This window comes from Fistularia commersonii, chromosome 12 (genome assembly GCF_037954325.1).
Source record: "Fistularia commersonii isolate RoL2024-O1a breed Wild chromosome 12, RoL_Fcom_v1.0, whole genome shotgun sequence".
Classification (NCBI taxonomy): domain Eukaryota; kingdom Metazoa; phylum Chordata; class Actinopteri; order Syngnathiformes; family Fistulariidae; genus Fistularia; species Fistularia commersonii.
The window spans coordinates 20,277,284-20,297,684 of record NC_141295.1 but is presented as its reverse complement, the minus strand read 5'-3'; the positions used below and the strand labels follow the sequence as shown (position 1 = coordinate 20,297,684).

At 47.9% G+C, this 20,401-nt stretch overlaps 2 protein-coding genes across 3 annotated transcripts in view; one reads left to right on the top strand and one right to left on the bottom strand.

The window, feature by feature from the left end:
- Window positions 1-4,694: 4,694 nt before the first annotated feature.
- ncf4 (neutrophil cytosolic factor 4) overlaps window positions 4,695-20,401 on the bottom strand; it is a 21,818-nt gene continuing 6,111 nt past the window's right edge. Inside the window, exons 4-10 of one of the 2 annotated variants that reach the window (XM_086157659.1) lie at window positions 20,146-20,216; window positions 19,377-19,504; window positions 18,412-18,460; window positions 9,812-9,910; window positions 7,746-7,897; window positions 7,501-7,566; window positions 4,695-5,051 (exon numbers count right to left, since the gene is read on the bottom strand). In XM_086157659.1, coding sequence (XP_086013785.1) covers window positions 4,844-5,051; window positions 7,501-7,566; window positions 7,746-7,897; window positions 9,812-9,910; window positions 18,412-18,460; window positions 19,377-19,504; window positions 20,146-20,216 — 773 coding nt within the window. In that variant the 3' untranslated portion in view covers window positions 4,695-4,843. The remainder of the gene's footprint in view (window positions 5,052-7,500; window positions 7,567-7,745; window positions 7,898-9,811; window positions 9,911-18,411; window positions 18,461-19,376; window positions 19,505-20,145; window positions 20,217-20,401) is intronic. The other variant, XM_086157661.1, reaches the window with a different exon arrangement.
- Window positions 12,501-20,401, top strand: part of LOC147229147 (parvalbumin-7-like) — a 19,534-nt gene continuing 11,633 nt past the window's right edge. The window contains exon 1 of the mRNA XM_086157662.1: window positions 12,501-12,829. Within this exon, the coding sequence (XP_086013788.1) occupies window positions 12,823-12,829 (7 nt within the window). The 5' untranslated portion in view covers window positions 12,501-12,822. The remainder of the gene's footprint in view (window positions 12,830-20,401) is intronic.

Genomic DNA, 20,401 nt, shown 5'->3' with positions numbered 1-20,401 from the left:
AGGATCAGGAATGAGTCTATCAGAGGGACGGCACATGTTCGATGTTTTGGAGAGAAGGTCAGAGAAGCCAGACTGAGATGGTTCGGTCATGTACAGAGAAGAGATAGTGAATATATTGGTAGACGGATGCTGGAATTGGAGCTGCCAGGCAAGAGGTCTCGAGGAAGACCAAACAGAAGATTTATGGATGTAGTGAGAGAAGATATGAAGGTAGTTGGTGTGAGAGAGGAAGATACAGAGAATAGGGTTAGATGGAAAAAGTTGACTCGCTGTGGCGACCCCTAACGGGAAAAGCCGAAAGAAGAAGAAGAAGAAGAAACGTGGTTAACTAAGAATACAGCAGCAGGTGCCTACACCATTCCGAACTACAAAGTATTCCGAAGGGATAGACCCAACAAAAAAGGAGGTGGTGTATTATTATATATGAAAGAGAACTTAATATCTAAACAGATAGATCTTCCTCAAAATGCCCTGGAGTGTGTAGGTGCAACAACTTGTTTGTCTCTTGAAATGTCTTTTAATGTTATTGTAATATACAGGCCACCTCATGAGAAGGATGTATTTTTGACATGTTGAAAGATGTACTCAAAGCTTGTAATGACAAGGAAACCATAATAATGGGTGATTTTAATCTGAACTGGATGGACAAAACGCAGTCTAACAAGTTAAGGCACCTAGCTTAACACTTTAATTTTACTCAGGTAATAAAGAACCCAACTAGAATCACAAGCTCCACCAAAACATTAATAGACCTAATTCTCACTAACAAAATTGACTGTGTTAATAAAACTTATAATCTGATAACTGGTTTATCGGATCATAATCTAACCTTAGTCTCAAGGAAACTTAATAAATCTCGCTACAGAAATCAAAATAGAGAGAAAAATATGTTTCACTTATTCAAAAGCGTGACCTGGAGCTATTAGATATTGAAATAAAAAACAATGTCCAAATTGATTTAGTTCGTAGTCAGGACCCTGAGCAAGCATGCAACACTCTTAGAAACTCAATTGTCCAAATTCTTTCAAAATTTACAAAAACGCAACCGCGAAAGTTTAAAAGTAAAAAATCTCTCCCATGGCTTAGAGAAGGAATATGGCTTTTAATGAAAGAGAGAGACGCCGCATTAAAAAAGTATCTCAAGACAAGACTAAGGACGGATCAATGGACTTTTAAAAGCCTTAGAAACAAGGTCATAGGTCAATTAAGAAAGGCAAAAGCAGATTTCTTTTTAGACATTTTTAAACAGGCTAAAGGTAACAATAAAATAATATGGAAATGTATTGACAAATTATCAGGGAACGAGAGGGCGGGAAATGATTCCATCGAACTTAACATGAACTCCTGCACTAACAGAGCACTTTCATCCGGAGCACAAGCCACGGTGAAGGACAGCCTAACAGTAGCCACCATGTTCAACAATTATTTCATTTCCTCCATCTCAGAATTGTGCAATGTATCAGATCTAGAGCTACATGCAACATCACCTTCAACACTAGCTTCTGCTGGGACCGTGGAGGCACTGGTCCTTCATAGTGTGAACGAAGACAAGGTCAGCAAAATAATTTAATCACTCTCCAACTCAAGAGCTAAGGACTCCTGGGGGCTTGATTTACTCTTTTTAAAGAAATATAAAGATGTTGTAGCAGCACCAATTACTTACATAATCAATCAGTCATTACTCCTCTTTTAAAACTGCCGTCGTGACACCTATTTTTAAAGCTGGAAACTGTAACGACATTAAGAACTACAGACCGATTAGCATCCTCCCAGTTGTCTCAAAAGTTATTGAAAAATTGTTGCTGAACAGCTGGTTGATCACCTCGACAATGGAAACATGTTACATCCTATGCAGTTTGGCTTCCGATCAAACCATTCCACTGACACAGCATGCTGCTATTTCCTCGAGGTGATCAAATCCAGTCTTGACAAAGGAGGGGTGGTCAGGGCTGTCTTTCTAGATCTTCGCAAGGCATTTGAAACTGTAAACCACTCTTTGCTTTTGACCAAAATGCACAATTTTCACTTATCAGCAAATGCTATGAATTGGTTTCAATCATACCTCGCGAACCGTTACCAATGCGTCAAAATAAAAAATAAAACCTCACCGTTTACAGCTTGTACAACAGGCGTGCCCCAAGGGTCCATTCTAGGGCCATTACTTTTCAGTCTATACATTAATGACCTGCCCTCTATCTGCAGCGATGTGGAAATCTTAATGTATGCTGATGATACGGCCCTTTTTCACACGGTTCTGATGCTCATTCTGTTGCTGCCAAACTATCCATCACAATGGCAAATGCACTAGAGTGGCTCAACAACTCTTGCCTTGCATTGAACATTGAGAAAATGCTCACAATGTATTTCTCAAACAAAAAAACTCAGAATGTCCTCCCAAATATTCAAGTGAATAACCATATGATCAAAAACGCTGAAGAGGTCAAATATCTAGGTGTCATATTGGACCCTTCCCTTAGTTTTAAAAATCATATTAAAAAGACTTGCAATGCCTTGAAGTTTAACATTTTGGACTTTCGACATATCAGGAACGCGCTACCACTAGAAGCTGCAAAGTCCTACCTTGATGCCATGATCATATCCCACATTTTATATTGCATATCATCCTGGTCTCAGGTTAACCTAACAACCCTAAAATCTCTGAGATCTTTACATAATCAAGCCCTGAAAATTCTTGATAAAAAAACCAAGGCACTATCATCATTGCCATATCTTGTCAAAATATAAATTATTATATTATATATTATTATATATAAATGATATATCAGACATGTATCTTAGCTGCTTTATAATGACTATTTTTTAACATTTATTCATACATACCAGTGTATGTGTGAGGAGCACCAGGAGCTGGAGGCCACCTCTGACCAGACCAGGGACATACCCAGCTTCTGTCCATCCACGGCAACGCTGATAGAGGGAGCAGCCGTGTGGACCACAGCGGCGATGTTGAAGACATCACTGAGCCGGCTGAGGAAGATGAGGAACCTGCCAGGATGCACCGTCTCCCTGCTGCCACCACCTGATTTCCTCTGCAGACAGCGGCTACGAGGAACCTGCACTCCGGTCTCCCTCCAACTTGTCAACTCTATTAACCACTAGATGGCGGTGTTTGCCGCAAAACAAGAACATATTTGGATCGTAGGCACGTTTACTTGTCAAATAGTGCAAGAATAACAAAGAAATGTCAAATAACAAAGCGATGATATAAAACACACTGCCAGGACTAATGTGAGTGACGGAAAAAGTATGATATAATATGGAGTATATTTATTTGATATCATTTAAATTCAGGTATAACCCAAGGGAGAGTTTTACAGGTTAATCTGCAATAACTGTATCTAAATGTCAATTTGCAAGAAAGAAGTCTTATATTAAGACCCAACATGCCACGAACGGATGTATATTGATCTCATTAAGTGTAAAAGTATTATACAGATGTAAAAGCCACATTAGTGTATTTGCACCTCTATTCGTATACTACCGTAGAACCCAGAGCACTTTTAAACGGTCTGCAGTGCAAACAGAGGACAACGGCCTAGCAGTCTTCAAAAAGCTTCCTCAAAAAGGAAAGGAGGAAAGCAGGAAAGCAAAAAACCTCAAAAGCTGTTTTTCAAACCAGTGGCCTGAATTTACCTTTTCAGGAAAGTTTCAAGGACAATCTTCTTCCTACAGAAGCCATTCGGCGGGTGGAACTACTGGGTTTTAAAAAAAAACTTTCACCACGAAGCAGCTGTGCTGATTTAAACAGGAAGACCGGTTACCATGGTAACAAGGGTGGATTTCAGCAGAGATGGGTCGAACGGAGGTCATGGGGTTGTTACAGGAGAAGAGATTCCACACCTGTGTCTGCTCAGAACGCCACCTTCTAAGCAATGAGGCTCCAGACCAATTCACCCACTCCTGCTTCCCCTGCTTCCCCCACTTCACCCTTTCCCCCTTGTTCCCCCCAGTTCACCCTCTCCTCCTGCTTCCCCTGCTTCCCCCAGTTCACCCTTTCCCCCTTGTTCCCCCAGTTCACTCTCTCCTCCTGCTTCCCCTGCTTCCCCCACTCCACCCTTTCCCCCCTGCTCCCCCAGTTCACCCTCTCCTCCTGCTTCCCCTGCTTCCCCCACTTCACCCTTTCCCCCCTGCTCCCCCAGTTCACCCTCTCCTCCTGCTTCCCCTGCTTCCCCCACTTCACCCTTTCCCCCCTGTTCCCCCCAGTTCACCCTCTCCTCCTGCTTCCCCTGCTTCCCCCACTTCACCCTTTCCCCCCTGTTCCCCCCAGTTCACCCTCTCCTCCTGCTTCCCCTACTTCCCCCACTTCACCCTTTCCCCCCTGCTCCCCCAGTTCACCCTCTCCTCCTGCTTCCCCTGCTTCCCCCGCTCCCCCCACTTCAGCTGCTCCCCCGGTTTCATTCGGTCATCTCGGGTGTTTTTCTCCCAGATCCAGAGTGACATTTCTTAGTGACCATGACATGCAGGCAGCCAATTCCATGTTTTCTTTTTCATCTCAAACTTGGCCATTTTCTGTGCAAAGTTTTCTTACATAACATATAAGTAATAGTGATCCTGGATCACTAAAAGCCCTGCTCACATCCAGCAACAAACCTTCTCTTTGCATTCTGGGGTTGGCGATCATTGGTTCTCCAGCAGAGGAGAATGAGACGTCATTGACAGCAGATCGCGAGACCTTTTGAAACAGCCTGGTTTAATGAGCGCTTAAAACACAGTGGGAAAAGGGCCGGGGTTCGATTCAAGTGAGGAAATGTTGCTGGACGTTCCTATCGGACGAAGGAGAACCTGGACGACCACGACGCCTCCTCGTGGACCCACGGAGCCCTCAGGCTTCTGAACTGTACACCGACAGGTCAGAGGTCATGGTGACGTGCAGCTCCCAGGGGAACTGATTGACAGGCCTTTTGACTTTTCTCTGCTGCCCTCTGCTCTCCTTGATCATCAGCTGTACGTCCTCGTCATCAAGGATACGGATGAGGTCGCCCTCGGGGTCACGGTAGTTGAGGGCGATGTCATCCTCTTTGAAGACGTCTCTGAGGGAACAACGGTTTTAGCCGGCGCGTCAATCACAGTCAGACTAATAGGATTCGTTGGAGACGTAGCCTCGATTTGAAAAAATAAACAAAAGTAAACCTTTTTCAAAACTTTCAAAATGACATGAAACGTGTTTCTGGGAAACAAACAAATAGCTGCCAGCTACTCTGATTAAAATTTGACACGACAGACAGACAGACAGATAAGACAGATAAGACAGATAGACAGATAGATAGATAGATAGATAGATAGATAGATAGATAGATAGATAGATAGATAGATAGATAGATAGATAGATAGATAGATAGATGTGCGGGCAGACAGGCAAAACAGTGGTTTGATGCATTAAGAAAATATCTTCAGTCCCCCGATTTGTTTATTTCCGGGATGTGATGGGCCTGAGCGTTTCAATTAAAAATATTAAAGAAATAAACAAACAAAAAATCCCAATAATGAGCTGACAGTCAGAGGAATTAACTGATAATGAGTGTGTGTGTGTGTGTGTGTGTGTGTGTGTGTGTGTGTGTGTGTGTGTGTGTGTGTGTGTGCGTGTGTGTATGTGTGTGTGTGTGTGTGTGTGTGTGTGTGTGTTCTGGGGGGGGTTACCTTTCTTAATTGGCTGCTAATGAGAGATGGAGGGAAAAGAGAAACCAGTGATGAAGAAACTGAAGTGCCAAAGTGTTTGTGGGGTTTATCGTATCATTGTTTCATGATATATACCTCCATTATACATACATGAGGAATATATCACCGACATTTGATATATACAAACTAAATTACAAAAAAAGTCCTTTTACTGAGGTTTTACGGATGCAGACACATTTTATTTATGTATATATAGGTGTCCACCGGGAGGCCTCAGATACTGCTTCATTTAGAACATGAGGACAAGTTACGTAGTTTGTATTCAATATGCAGATGTTGACCTGGATTTGGTTTATAAACGATTTTTCTTTTCTGTCTCAGAAGAATTTCACTGTTTTCCAGTAGCTCGAGTTCAAAATGGCCGCGGTTAATGAAGCTGTCCACTAAGGGCTGTCTGCTTGAGTTGAGTGTGTGTAAATACAATGTGTCCTCCTTCCATTCACAGACCTGTCTTTCAGAAACTGGAGATCAAGGCGACAGACGATCCACACATCAGCCGGAAACTCAGAAGCTCCTGACCCTATATTTACAACAGGGGTGCTCATACGTCGATCGCGATCTACCAGTCGATCGCAAAGGTAATACCGGTCAATCGCATGACATTAAAAAAAAGACGTCAGCCTACCGTCCATCCCGTCACTCGATTGATATACAGGGCAGGCAGTCAGATGACATCTGATTTTTTCTGACACTGAGGTCACTGCAGACACACAAACAACGGCGCGAAGTGCAGCAAAAAGTGACCTCCACTTTGTAGCCCTCGGCTTTTTTCTCTTAAACTTAAAAAAGGGAATAAAATGAGTGGGGGAGCTGGGCCAAGTAAGAGGACGAAAACATATCACTTTCATACGGAACGGGAGGAGTACCATCAGAGTACCAAAGAAGGTTATGTGGAGCGGTATTTTCGGACCGTTCGTGGAAAATAAGACACGGACATCCTGCCGAAAGTGAGCTGAGAAAGAGAAAGGTGAAGGAACTAAAATCCCAGTTGTCCGGACAGCAGTCACTTTTCACACAACAAACTTCAAAAGCGGGAGCCGCGACCGAAGCCTCGTTCCGGGTGAGTGATGTCATCGTTTCTCAGGCCGGCCGTCAACAGCGACTGTCCGGACTATCATTCAATTCAGTGAAAGTCATCAGAGTGAACTTGGGTCATGACAAAAAATGTACATCATCATTTTGTGTTGTGCAATATTGGCTCATGCAGTTATGCGAAGTGCATCAATATACATTGTACATATGAAGAATGTTTCGCATTTTTGTTGTGGGTAGATCATTTTGACTTGATAGTAGCTCGCATGCTGAAAAAGTGTGAGCACCCCTGATTTACAACATGCAAGTGAGATGGCTGACCACACGGCAAGGTATCCCCCCCTTCTAACCCTGCCCTTTGACCCCTCCCACTGACTCCACCCCTCCAGTTCTCTAACCCCGCCCACTGGCCTGGCACCGCCCTCTGACCCAGTCGTATGACCCCGCCCCTCTGACCCCACCCCCTCTGATGCCTTGGAAGAGGCCGAACATGGCCGGCCAGCAGGGGGCAAAGCTGCTTTTGGCAGCCTAAACTGATGTTCGTTGCCCCGACTCTGGAAGCCAATGAAAATGGCTCAGCTAGGGGTCATACGTCTCTCCGGTTTGACCTAAAGCCGCTGCCAAAGGGGTCACTTTTATGTTCGTTGAACATTTTAGGACATTAAGGTGAGCTGCATCACACGCAGCGTTAGACGGCCGGTCCCGCCAACCCCGGGTCGCAGGAGTATTTCCTCCCCGGGCCTGGAGAGGGTGGAATAAAGATGGACCCACCTCATTCGGGACAGCAGGTCCTTGAACCTTGGCTGGATGGTGAGGTCCTCTTGCACGCAGACGTCTCTGCGAAAACAAATACAGCATCTGTTCTCAACCCTCCTGGAAAGACCCAGTCAAAGAGAAGGGGATCTGGATGGAATCGAGCACTTTTGTAACACAAGACTTTATCCCGACGATTCCCGGCGACTGATCCTTTGGCCCTGGAGGTCAAATAAGAGATGGGATTCCAGCCCCACACTCACCTGGCGTCCACCCCGGCAGGGGTGAGCAGGTAGCAGCGCAGGCAGCTGTAGCGGGTGCCCTGGTCTTTGCTCTCGGCGTCATTTTCCGGAAGGTCCTTGATGATTTTTATAAAGGATTGTGGGAAAATGCCCGTCTGCTGGTTGACCGTGCCCTGCGGAGAGAGGGGTGGGCTGAAGGAGCGGAAGCAGTGTTGGAGGGTTCATTCACACTCATCCAACTGAGGCCAGAACTGAGGCCAGAACTGAGAAGGAGGAGGAGCGCCGTTCCATAGAAACGGCGCTCCTCCTCCTTCTCTTGGTCTCTTTCACGCGGCAGTCAGCCTCTTCTCGACGCCAACAGCAGCCGGCGAATCCCGCCTCGACCTCCCGGAGGCCGGCAGAGTTTGATGTGACCTTGTGCCCCGGAACCCCCCCGACTGAGGAGGAGGGAAGTTCGAATGAGGGTAAACAGATGATTGGACTTTTCCATTTCGATGATTGGATCTCCAGAGACGGCAGAGTGAGAGCATCCTCCTCTTCTCTCTCTCCCACCACATCAGCTTTTACCTCCTCCTCCTTTTCTCTTGCTCTTTCTCTCTCTCTCTCTCTCCCACACACCCGTCGCTCTCTCCATCTCACACGTTTTTATGAAACACGTTTATGACCTTGTTCCATGGCGCTGCAGCCTTTCCCCCAAAAACCCAGAGAGTGTCTTCACTCTGACATCCACGCTGCTTTTCCGTGTTGAAAGCAGAGGGTGGGAAGGAAAAGAGGTCAAGAATAGTGCCACATCTAGTCTTGAACGAAGATCCAGGAGTGTGTGATTCCTGAGCAGGAAGCGCCAGCAGGTCGTATCTGGCCAGTCGATGTTTCGAAAGTTTATATTTTCCAAAGTTTACAGTAAGTGTGTTCTGAGTCGAGCAGGAGTCACTCATTGGGCTTCAGACAGCAGCCGGAGTGTATATTTGACCACGAGTGTTTCCAGACTCCAGCCAGAAACCCTCTGCCTTCTGTTTGCGGTTGACTTGTAGTCCCAGCATTTTTAGTGAGCCTAGCCTAGCCTAGCTTAACCTAGCCTAACCTAACCTAGCCTAGCGTGCAGCTAAACGCAGAGAGCGAAGAGGGTAAGAAGCCAGGAGTCAGTGTGGGCAACAGGGTGCCACCAACCACGGCAGGCTGCAGGAACCTGTAGTGAAAGGATTCTCTTCCTGGGTATATCTCACCTCCTGCCGTGGATAAAGGCTGGAATAGAGTAACCTCAGTGCTTTTGCAAAGGCAAGGTCACTTCTAATCAGGAGGAAATCGCTTAATGCAGAGGCTGTCAAACACCGAGTGGAACCCGATCCCGACAACCATGTCCAGGGGAAAGACGGTGGTGCAGAAAACAAATCTCCTTCGCGGTTGTTTTTTTTATCAGTTTATCGCTTCGTCCATTTGACAGCCTCCGCCCTGCTGCCGTTCTCCTTTCAGACAAGCACATCCCGGTCCACGTCGACGGAAAACTCTTGAAAGCGTGAAAACTCTTCGACAGACGAATGCGGAGGAAATCCTGGCATTCGGTGACATTTGGCTTGTTTATATAAATATTTGATGATTGCAAACACGGCGAGCAGAGACAGTGCTGTTCAGGATCTTTACAACCCTGAAAATCATCCAGAATTCACCGCATCCCTCCTGATTGAAATGGCCTGACAAGAACATGACAACGGCTTTGCATTAGATTTGGGATTAGATTTAAGATTGGATATGGGATTAGACTAGGGTTTAAATATGGGAGTGGACTAGGGATTGGGGTTGAGACTGGCTTTGGAATCAGACTCGGGGTTAGGGTTGAGATTGGATTTGGCATCATGCTGGTGTGAAATGAGAACCCGGATTTGGGGACGTGAGAAGCCTGTGAATCGTGAAGATGGGGTGCGTGAGGCCGGCACAGGAACCAGAGGAAGCAGAATCTGACAGAGCTGGAGATCTGACCAAGAACCCTGTGAGGTTTCCAGTTCCTCTCCTTCTCGCTTATCCTCTCCATTTATTCTATCTCCTTGCATACACTCCCCCCCACCTCCCTGCACCGCCATGCTCACTCTTACCTCCAGCCAGTCTGCATTCACTCGCCGCAGCAGGAAGATCACTTGTCCCATCTTCAGGTTCAGTTCCGCCTTGCCGCTGCCACAAAAGTCAAACATTACCTGAGCCACACACACACACACACACACACACACACACACACACATCAGCAAGACAAGACAAAGATGAGAGAGAGCCAGAGTCAAGGCAGAGGAGACTGACAGTGGACAGGTAAGATTGTGTGTGTGTGTGTGTGTGTGTGTGTGTGTGTGTGTGTGTGTGTGTGTGTGTGTGTGTGTGTGTGTGTGTGTGTGTGTGTGTGTGTGTGTGTGTGAGTGTGTAGCATTTTAAGGGAAGAGAGTTGTGAATCCAAGCAAAAAGTTACTCCTGGAAGAGGGAAGTTGGAGGCAGGCGTTTGGATTTGAAGGATCCCAGGAGGAGACCGGGACACTAGAGGAGCATTTTAAAGGGATCCGGGTGCACAAAACGTTATTGTCCTATTTGACCAATATTGTACCAGCTACATAAAAACAATAAAATCTTTCAATATATCTCTGGCTGTATAAAATTGTAAAAAAAAAACTTTTACTTGCAGGGTGCCATTGTTGTTTACCTCTCAAAGCTGTCTGGGTTTGACGTCACAAGGTTGAAATTGATTTTACCGCGCGATGCGCAGACATGTCATCTATGCAGCCCTTCGTGTTTGAACCCAAGACAGACGTGAGCGAGGAGGAGAACGCTGAAGACAGAAGTCCAAATGAGCTTCAAAATGAAAACAAACAAAGATGTGAAGAGGCAGGAGGCAGCCAAAATGGCAGGTGTGAGAGCGACAACTGCATTGCTTTGCTGATATAGACAGAGTGCCTGTTGTAAGGAGCTCCACTTTTTGTCATCGACTGTTCACTGTTGACTTTCGGACCGCGGTGCCGACCGACTTGGTAACTCTTCGTCAGCTTCATCCGTGATGCCGGTGCTCTTGCCGCATCAAATGCTACTTCCACAGTAGCGGGAGGTGACATCCTCTCAGGAGAACATCCGGCATCTCCTGCCGGTGGCATCACTTCCAGCGGGCTTCGCTCGTTTCCCGAGAACCTTTCGCCTGCTTGTGAAAGAAGACCGTGGGCACGGTGTTTGGCCTCGGCGTCCGTTCAAAACCAGCAGCACCCGTGAGGTCTTCCAGCAGCTTAACTCGGTTAAATGCATTAAATGCATCCGCAGAGAGGCAGCGAGAACACGTCCATGATCCTTTGGAAGTTGTGAACGTCCACAAGCAATTTCCCACTCCTTTCTTCTTTTCTTGTCCCTTGGAAAGCTGCAGACTAGCATGAGTCCCTTTGTTTCCGTTGGACTGGAAATTGCACCCAACAGCAGCACAATGTGGCATTATCAGCGTAGATACTGCACCACGTGGGGCGTGTTAACACTAGTGGAACACCAGGGGTTAAGGAGAGAAATCCTACGGCCATTAATCCAGCATGGATTGTGCTAGTAAAACAATGGCGGTGCCCCTGGGGTAAATGTGTGATTATAAATTGCATTTTTTAAATAAAGAACAATTCTGTGTGCTTTTTAACAGCACATTGTGGTATATAAAGTATTTCTATGCCAATTAGTCATCCCCAGATGCAGTTCCCTTCAATCCCAGTTCTAACCTGTGCGCCTCTTCAACAATGGATGACATGTAAAATTACAAGAACATTTTGGCCAGTGCCGAGGTCGGAGGCAACGCCCTCGGTTAGCTTCGTGGCCAGAATAATTCAACTGTTTCTGATGAAGATGAGATAATCCTAGGGTTCTGAGAAGATGTTGAAGCTAATGTTTAGATCCATTAACTCCTCCCTCTATTTGATGAAGATTTTGCAGTACTTTTATGAGTAAAAGTGAAGCGTGAGTGAAGTGTACGCATTAATATTCCCTGTGTTGCTAGCACTCCAGTACCAATCGGCTTTGCAGCCCTCGGCCCCTGTCGGGATGCAGAACCTTCATGTCTCCGTCTGGAAATGACCCACATCGGGTTCACGGTGGCCAAAGCGAAAAAGGGAAACTAAAATGTGTAGTAACTGTGTGACGTAATGACGAGGAAAACTAACAAACATGATTAAAACCGGCAGCAAGGGGAATGAAACATTGCAATGCCAGGTGTTGAAGAGAGTGGAAGTCAAGGACTTTCATAAAGAGCCACCTCGCCTCCAAGCGGAATTTACAACCGATTTCCCCCCAAAAGAACATCACCCAGAACGTTGGTGCCACTGATATCATCGGTAATGGTCTCCTTTTGAGGTTGGTCTAGAAGACAAGGAGTTCATGGCTCCCCTTCCGCCTCCAAGGCTAAAAGCAAACTGCTAAGAGCCGGATTCCTTGGCTGGAGGCACCAGCTGCTCCACCAGCTCTATTCCCCTTCACTCCTTCTCTGATTTTTAACCTCAGGTCTATAAAGTTTTCAGCAACATTGCAGCTAAAAAACAAAGAGAAAAAGCAAGTGGCGATACAACAGTGTGTCGCCAGTGTTTGCGTGAGGGGGGGAAGGTGTGTGGAGGCTCTGAGGGCTGTAGGGGAGACGCAGCAGGACGCCTGAATATGCATTTAAAGTCCTACAGACCGGAGTCGGTGCTTGGAACACAATCCATTCACTGCACGGTGTGGTCTTTTGTTACATCACCTGAGAGGCACACACACTCACACACGGAAGGGAAGAAGGGCTAACTTCTACAGTCCTGCCATAAACCCCATCCAACGTTCATGCAAACATCTCCCCGACCAGACGTGAAGGTTTGACTAGAATTCTTCTCGTCCGCAGAATCGCTGCCGTCTGACGAGGCGATGAGCAGAAGCACGGAGGTAGAGTGAGCCCAAAAAAAGAACAAGGAGCGGTTAAGGCTGTAGGAGGGAGGTGAAGAAGAGGAGGAGGTGGAGGAAGAGGAGGAGGAGAGAAGAAAAAGTTGAAGAGCGCCTGGCGAGGGCTGACAGATCACTGCCGTCTTTGCCGTCCGGTTGTTTTAATCAGCGAGTGACGGGACGTCAGCTTCACGGGACCATGTGTGGTGAGTGACAGCCGGCGAGAATCACGGGAGTGAGGGAGTGAATGAGTGAGTGAGTGTTGGAGGGAGGGAGGGAGGGAGGGAGGGAAGGAGGGAGGGAAGGAGTTCCAGAGTGATGGGTTTTGGCAGCAATAATATGATAAACTTTAACAATGGAAGGAGTGAAGGTGTGGTTGGAGTTGCAGTATCTCTAGACCAGCTTCATGTTCCATGGATGCTTCCTCTGACCACAGGTTTACTGCTGGAGATGGGGTGTAGTTTGGTTTCCACTCAGGCAGGAAACAGGTTCATTTCCTGCTGTAGAAACCCTTGACAGATGGTCACAGCGCTTTATGGTCATGGAGAACCAGAGTTCCCATCCATGTGTTACACACTGTTTGATGTCATCTGACCAGGTTCTAGGGCTCAGAGGACATGGAAGGTTTCCAGGGTGGACGACAGATTGTCAGATTCAATGTCACTGAGTCAACAGGGATGGATGGATGGATGGATGGATGGATGGATGGATGGATGGATGGATGGATGGATGGATGGATGGATGGATGGATGGATGGATGGATGGATGGATTTGACTGGTCTGCAATTTGAGATTACGGTGGGTGGATGAGGTTTGGGGATGTGACATGTAAATGCTTGGGATTATTTGGGGTCTGATCCTATAAAGGTGGGTTAGAGTTAGCAAATTAGCAAAGAATAGAAATTAGAATAACATTAGATGGAGATTAGATTAAGAGTAGATTGAGATTAGATTAAAATTACATTAAGATTAGATTGATTTTAGATTAAGCTCAGATCATCGGTGCCTCAGAATGAGCAGCAGCTTCGCTCGCATGGTGGAATGCTTCTGTTTGCGTGCCGCTGCTGAAACGGTGGAGAGGAATCAACCCACAGAAGGTTTAGAGGTGCAAAGCAAATCCTGTTAGTCTTAGATTGGACTTCTTGTTTTGGTATCAGAGCAAAAAGAATTGAGGATTTTAATCGAGGATTTTGGTTCAGGTCTGTGCGACCAGGGGTCAAAGTTCAGGGCTGAGGGTTCAGGCAAGGGCAAAACAACATAGTCTGAAGAGACAGGATATAGACGCACTCTCACACACGCACACAAACACGCACAAACACACACACACACACACGCACACACACAACAGCAGAATATTGCAGCCATCCCTCCCCTCCTGACAGGAGGAAGCCCCCAGGAGGATTTCCTCCAGCTCTAATGCCTCTCAGGTCCGACGCAAACAGCAAATCTGATGGGATGAAAAATTCCCTCCCTCTGGAACCCGTCTCCTCCCCGCAGCCCTCCTTCCTGTCCTCGGTCATGTCCTTCTTGTCCTTTTCCTGTCCTCTTTCCAGTCCTCCTTCCCGTCCTTCTGTTCATCCTTCCTATCTTCATTCCTATCCTTCTTCCATTCATCCTTCCTATCCTTCTGTTCATCCTTCCCATCCTCCTTCTAGTCCTCCTTCCAGTCCTCCCTCCTGTTATCTTCAGTGCTCTGCCCCGCCAGGTCCATCCTCCCTCGTCTGTCCTCCAAGCAGTTTCTCTGTCACATGACATGAGTGGCTTCCAAACCGATTAGAGTAAACAAGAGTAATTAGCGGACGTGCGCGGTGCTACGAGCCATACCCATATGTGTTTTCTTTGCACTGCAACATGCCGTGGCACTGTTGGGAGATGGCTTACGGCAAAATCACGAGAACTTTTCTTTGTGGAAAAAAATGAAACTTCAGGAAGTGGAGAGGCGTCAGGAACCTTCTGCTGCAGAGACCTCCATCTGCTGCTTCCATGCAACTACACACACTTATGTAACAGTAGGTCCAGTGTAGGCGGCGCGGCCTCTGTCAGCGTTCCTGCCTCGCAGCGGGAAGGTTTCTGGTTTGATTCCAGCGGCTGACTGGGTTCTCTGACGTTCTCCTCAGGAACCGCAGGGGTTCTTGGGTTTCCCTCCACAGTCCAGCAGGGAAGGACATGCTGAACAGTCACGTGTCCGTATGCGCATTAACCCGTCAAGGTTAAACAAAGCCTCTCACCCAACAGTCGGTCGGGATTGGCTCCTGCCCCCAAGGGACCGCCTCTCCCGTTATGGACATCAAGCCTCCATGTACGGGACCTTCTTCCCACACCAGGCATGACCCCCCCGCCTAAAAACGACCTCCACTCACCACAGTGAGATGTCACACTTGCTCTCCTGGTTGTGTTGGGGGCTCCAGCAGGGTTTATTCAAGCCGGATCAATCACCTGCCCTTGTCACCAGCAAAATGGGGAAGGGATGAATAGTGGAGAAGCACTGAAGTGCACAGAGAAAACTTGGAGAGCATGGAAAGCACGGAGAAGCGTGGAAAAGCATGGAAAGCATGGAGACACACAGAGAAGCATGATACGCATGGCTCGCATGGAGAAGCATTGAGAAGCACAGAGAAGCGTGGAAAAGCATGGAACAAATGGAGAACCATGGAGAAGCATAAAGAAGCACGCAGATGCACAGAGAAGGATGGAACACATGGAGAAACATGGAGAAGCAAGGAGAAGTGCAGAGAAGCCCAGAGATGCATGGAGAAGCATGGAGAAGCATGGAATGCATTGAGAAACCTGGAGAAGCACAGAAAGCATGGAAAGCTTGGAAAGCATGGAGGCTGCTGAGGCTCTGGCGCCGTCCCTTCTCTCCATTTCAGCGCCTCAGGTGCAGAGAAGACCCATCTCTAAATGTAGACACACAACCCTTTGGGTTGCACCAGACGCAGGAGCAATCATCTGGCACAATTAGATACCGCCGACCCGGCCTAAATGAGCTCATTAGTCTGATTAGTCTGACTGTAGGAGGAGGAGAAGATATTCCATTTTTTTTATTCTCCCGGATGTTCTGTGAAAGTATTCTTTTAAGGTACATGGCCCACTTCTGATAAGGCAGGAGTGAGTGTGTGTGTGTGTGTGAGTGTGTGTGTGTGTGTGTGTTTGTGTGTGTGTGTGTGTGTGTGTGTGTGCAGTTTACTCCTGGGCCAGTATTTCTGTTTTATTTATTTGCTGTCTTGTATTTGCTCCAATGCTGGAACCCGTGCACGGCTGTACTTTCATCAAAGGAACCCTCCAACTTTTAGCCGTACCATGTTACCATGGTTACAATCAGCAGCTCCAAATCACACAAACCAGAGGTCAGAATCCGTGGAGCAAGCGATGCGGAAGGAGAAGCCTGCAGAACATCTCCAGGGTTCATTTGTGCGGGGAAGATCGATTCCCACAACTTTAAGGAACACAGCGATTCAGATAGATTTAACTTTCCCTTTCCTGGTCAGAGTAAGGGTCAGGGACTCTATGGAACCAAGAGAAGATAACACCTACACCATCCAGACATTACAATTCTAAATCATCTAATCCTAATTACAAGACAGACTTCCAGCTCTGACACATCAGCAAGGAGGAGACTAGAGGCGGGACATCTTCATGAAGAACCGCAGTCCAACTTCCTTAATAAGATCTGACAACGAATCCTGAAGGATGTTTGAAACCATTGGGCGTTGGATCCTGCTATGACTGCCAGAGTCATAGCAGGAGACGCAGCACACAAAGAGTTCTGAAGACAGAAAACCACCTAACTTTGTTCTTCTGTGAGGTGACTTCTAGTCCTGGCCACAGATGTGCCTCACAGATAGTTGTGATGCCGACCCTCTTCTATGGAAAGGAGCACCAGCTGAGACACTCTCCCCATCGATCACCTGGTTTCTCTCAGACATCAGTGGAGCCTGGTTTTGGCCCTGCAGCTCCATCGCTATCATGGCGCCACGGCCACATTCCAGCCTTTCCCATCTCTTCCGAGCACCATGTGTCTGCTGCCTGGCCGTCCCTGCCTTCCTTCGCTCCGTCATCCCTTCATCCCTTCGTCCGTTCGTCCCTTCCTCCTTTCATTCATTCGTCCCTTTGTCGCTTTGTTCCTATCTCCAAGCCAAATCTATTGATTCCCTCTGAACACACAAGCCTGTAGTTCATCAACTACGACCACCACAAGGGAACACGCTGACCAGGAGATGTAGGTCCGGTAGAGTCCAGTAGACCTTGTTGGAGGCCAAAGATGATAGCTAATGCTGACGCTAACCCTAACACTACAAGGAGCAAGTGCGGAGCCATGAAGCTTACAGCTTATTGCTAAGGCTAATGCTAAACAACTCCTCTGGGTCACCAAGGACACCTGCTAATAGCTACAAACACATCTGGGCACAATGGTGAGGGTAGAAGGAGAGAGGGAGAGACAGGGTAGAGAAAGGGAGAAAGAGAGGAGGCGAGAGAGAACGAGAGAGAGAGAGAAAGAAAAAGAGTGGGAGCTAAAAATAAATGTTGAGTAGGCTGGCAGCATCATAAGTGGAGTAAAGCTGTCTTTACTCTGTGTGGGACGAGCAGAGACACAGAGGACACACTACTCTATTCTAACATTCACTGTATGTGTGTGTGTGTGTGTGTGTGTGTGTGTGAGCATGTGAGCATGTGCATGTGTATGTGTGTGTTTATGTACACATGGGCACCACAGGAGATGGTTGAAGAACTACACCCCCCCACACACACACACAAACACACACATTGTGTCCATCACAGGCCTGAGGAAGTGAAAGTATCCAGATTACTTCTGACTGTCAGCTGCATCATTGTTTCCTGGTTTTGTTCAAATTCTGTTAATACTTGTAATACTTTACTGCAAAAAACATTCCAGCGGGCACTACTTGTAATACTTGGTACTCCAAGCTCTGGGTCAGCAGAGCAGGAGGGGCAGATATGGGCGCACACACACACACACACACACACACACACACACACACACACACACACACACACACACACACACACACACACACACACACACACACACACATATTGTCACACATACACGCTGTGGGGGGACCTAACTCCATATCAGCAGAACATCATTAACATTCTGACAGAGATTTCAGAAAAAGATTGATTTGTAATTCATTAATCACAATGTTCTGCACATCTGTCTGAGGACTCCACCCCATAACACACACACACAAAACAACTTAAACTATCAACTCACTCGGTCCATCTTTTCCTTTTTTCTTTCTATTACAGCGACAGATGGAGGGAGGGGAAGGAAACTGAGGGAGTGGAGGGGAGGCAGGACAGAGATGGTCATAACCTCAGAAAATAAGTAGGAGTGCTTTGTGTTTGGGGAGTGGGGGGGGGGGGCAGGTCAAACAAAGGGTTGTTTAAGAGCACAGGTGAGGAGGAGGAGGAGGAGGAGGAAGAGGAGGAGAGAGAGGAGTTGAGGGACGAGGAAGATGGATAATAGCAAAGACAGGATGGATACAGAAAGTAAAAAGAAGTAAAGTGATGCAGGGATGGGCTGAGGTCAGCTGGGAGTTCAACTGACTTCTTTGTCACGTCATCGGATGAGGGTTTGTGTGTGTGTGTGTGTGTGTGTGTGTGTGTGTGTGTGTGTGTGAAGCGGCTCATTGTGGGGTCATAGGCGTGGACAATGCAAGAGAGGGTGGGCAATTTGCATGGCTGTTACTCTGCTGGAAGCGGTGGAGATGGTTACCGCAGTAACAAGAGTAAAAATGAATAGATAGATGAACAGGGCGCGTACCTCGGCCCGTGGGGAGGAGAAGAGCTCCATGTGAGGTTGGACTGATTTCCTGAAAGACAGAAAAAAGGGCAGGGGGTAAAAAGATGCAGGCCTCAGGTGTGAGCAGTGAAGGGGGATCGTGCTCGTTCAGGGGCTCACAAACATCTCAAAGGCACCCAGTCGAGCCGAGACGCAGCGCGAGCTGCGTATAAAGAGGTACAGCAAAGGAATCAGTCAAGAGTGAAACAGTCAAGTGTGAAACAGCAGTGGACCGGAATATTGGAACCCATGGCTTCTCCCCAGATATGGGGAAAACAGATAGACATGGCAACAGAAAAAAGGAGGGTCCGATGTACGGGAAGACGCCGGTTATTGCATCATTTCCAATTGAGACAGGCTGGCGAAACCCTGGGTCAGCCAGCTAACCGGCTGGCTAATCCCGAGCCAACTGGCCATTCTGAAGGTGGTTCGGTTGGTATCAAATTTCACTCAGAAATGTCAAATTTGAAGATGAAAATGCATCAGCAGAAATGCGTTTTCATTTCCAGGGTGTGGCAGCATATTTTGACTCATGACTAAAATGAAAGATAAAAAATGCAAACTGCAGATCCATTTTCTGCCCCGCCTCACAAAATTCAATATGGACTGGCAAATCCCAAGCGGCGCAAGAGAGGGCCGACATCCTTCTTGGGGGCTTGTTTGGGCGCTGGAACACACTACACACTCAGCTGTTCACCTACTCGCTGATCGCCGATCCTTGTTACCTCGGCGCCGTCCAGCTGTGCTACTCTAAACTCACTATTAGAAAGACAGAACTGCAGACATCTTCTGAATGGGATGAGACCTGAGCAGATCATAGAGAGCTGATTTGACCTGACTTGATCAACCTACAGGACGCAGGGTGTGTGTGTGTGTGTGCGTGTGTGTGTGTGTGTGTGTGACTGTGGTCCTTCCCACTGTGTCAGAAGTAGGGGGAAGGGCCTTACACTTTGCGAGTCGGGGGCCGTAGGCGGCGTAGAGCCCGGGGCTGATGCTTGCTGTCCTGCTCCGTCTGGTAGAAAAACATCCTGAGGGTCTCGTCAAGCAGAAGCCATATTGGAAGACCCAGCAGCCTCTGGAAAGAGGATGAAAGGAGGGGTTTGGAGTGAAAAGATGTAGAACCAAAAGAAGGAAGAAGAAGAAGGAGACGGGAGGGGGCGTCCCGGGAGTTTGATGGAAAGAGGCCAAGCAAAAGTGGAGCTTGACAGACCGAGAGGAAGAGCATGGAGTGAAGAAGAGGAGGGGGAGAGGCAGAGGATGTGCACAAGGAAGGAAGCTGGAGGAAGAGTTCGATGGCAAGGCGAGCGAGTGAAGCAGAGCGAGAACCTCGGAGGCTGCGGAGTGAGTGAGTGAGTGAGTGAGTGAGTGAGTGAGTGAGTGAGTGAGTGAGTGAGTGAGTGAGTGGCAGAAACAAGAACCCGGGCGCATTTTTAGCAGCTCAGCTCACAGAACATGTCAAAAGTCCCGCGGCTGCAGCCGGACAGACGTGGAGCGGCGTGGGCGGCGCCAGAGCGAGCGGCGCACACACGCCTACCAGCAGAGACGAAATAGAAACAGAGCCGCTGCTCGGCCGCCCCCGCAGCCACACGCCGCCCACGGACGTGGGGCTGGTTCCCGCCCCGGGCTCTCGGGCCCAAGGTTTCCATGCGCCGGATCCTTAGGATGCAGACTCTGGGCCTGTGGCTCAAGGCCCCAGGCTGGGGGAGCGAGAATTACCTTCATGTAGGCGGTGAGCTCGGGGATCCTGCTCTCAGCGATCTCCAACTTGTTGCCGATGAAGACCTTCCCTGGAGACACAGAGGACGGGGTCGAGTCTGAGGTCTCGGACGGCTCGGAGGGGAGGCCAGGTGGCGTTTAGTTTCACTCTTCCCTTGTTCCCTCCCCAGATGGCGTCCGGCTCTGCGCAGCGAGCACAGCTCCAGCCTCGGCGGCCGGGAGAGCAAATCTTTTGAACAGCTTTTTTTTCATATTT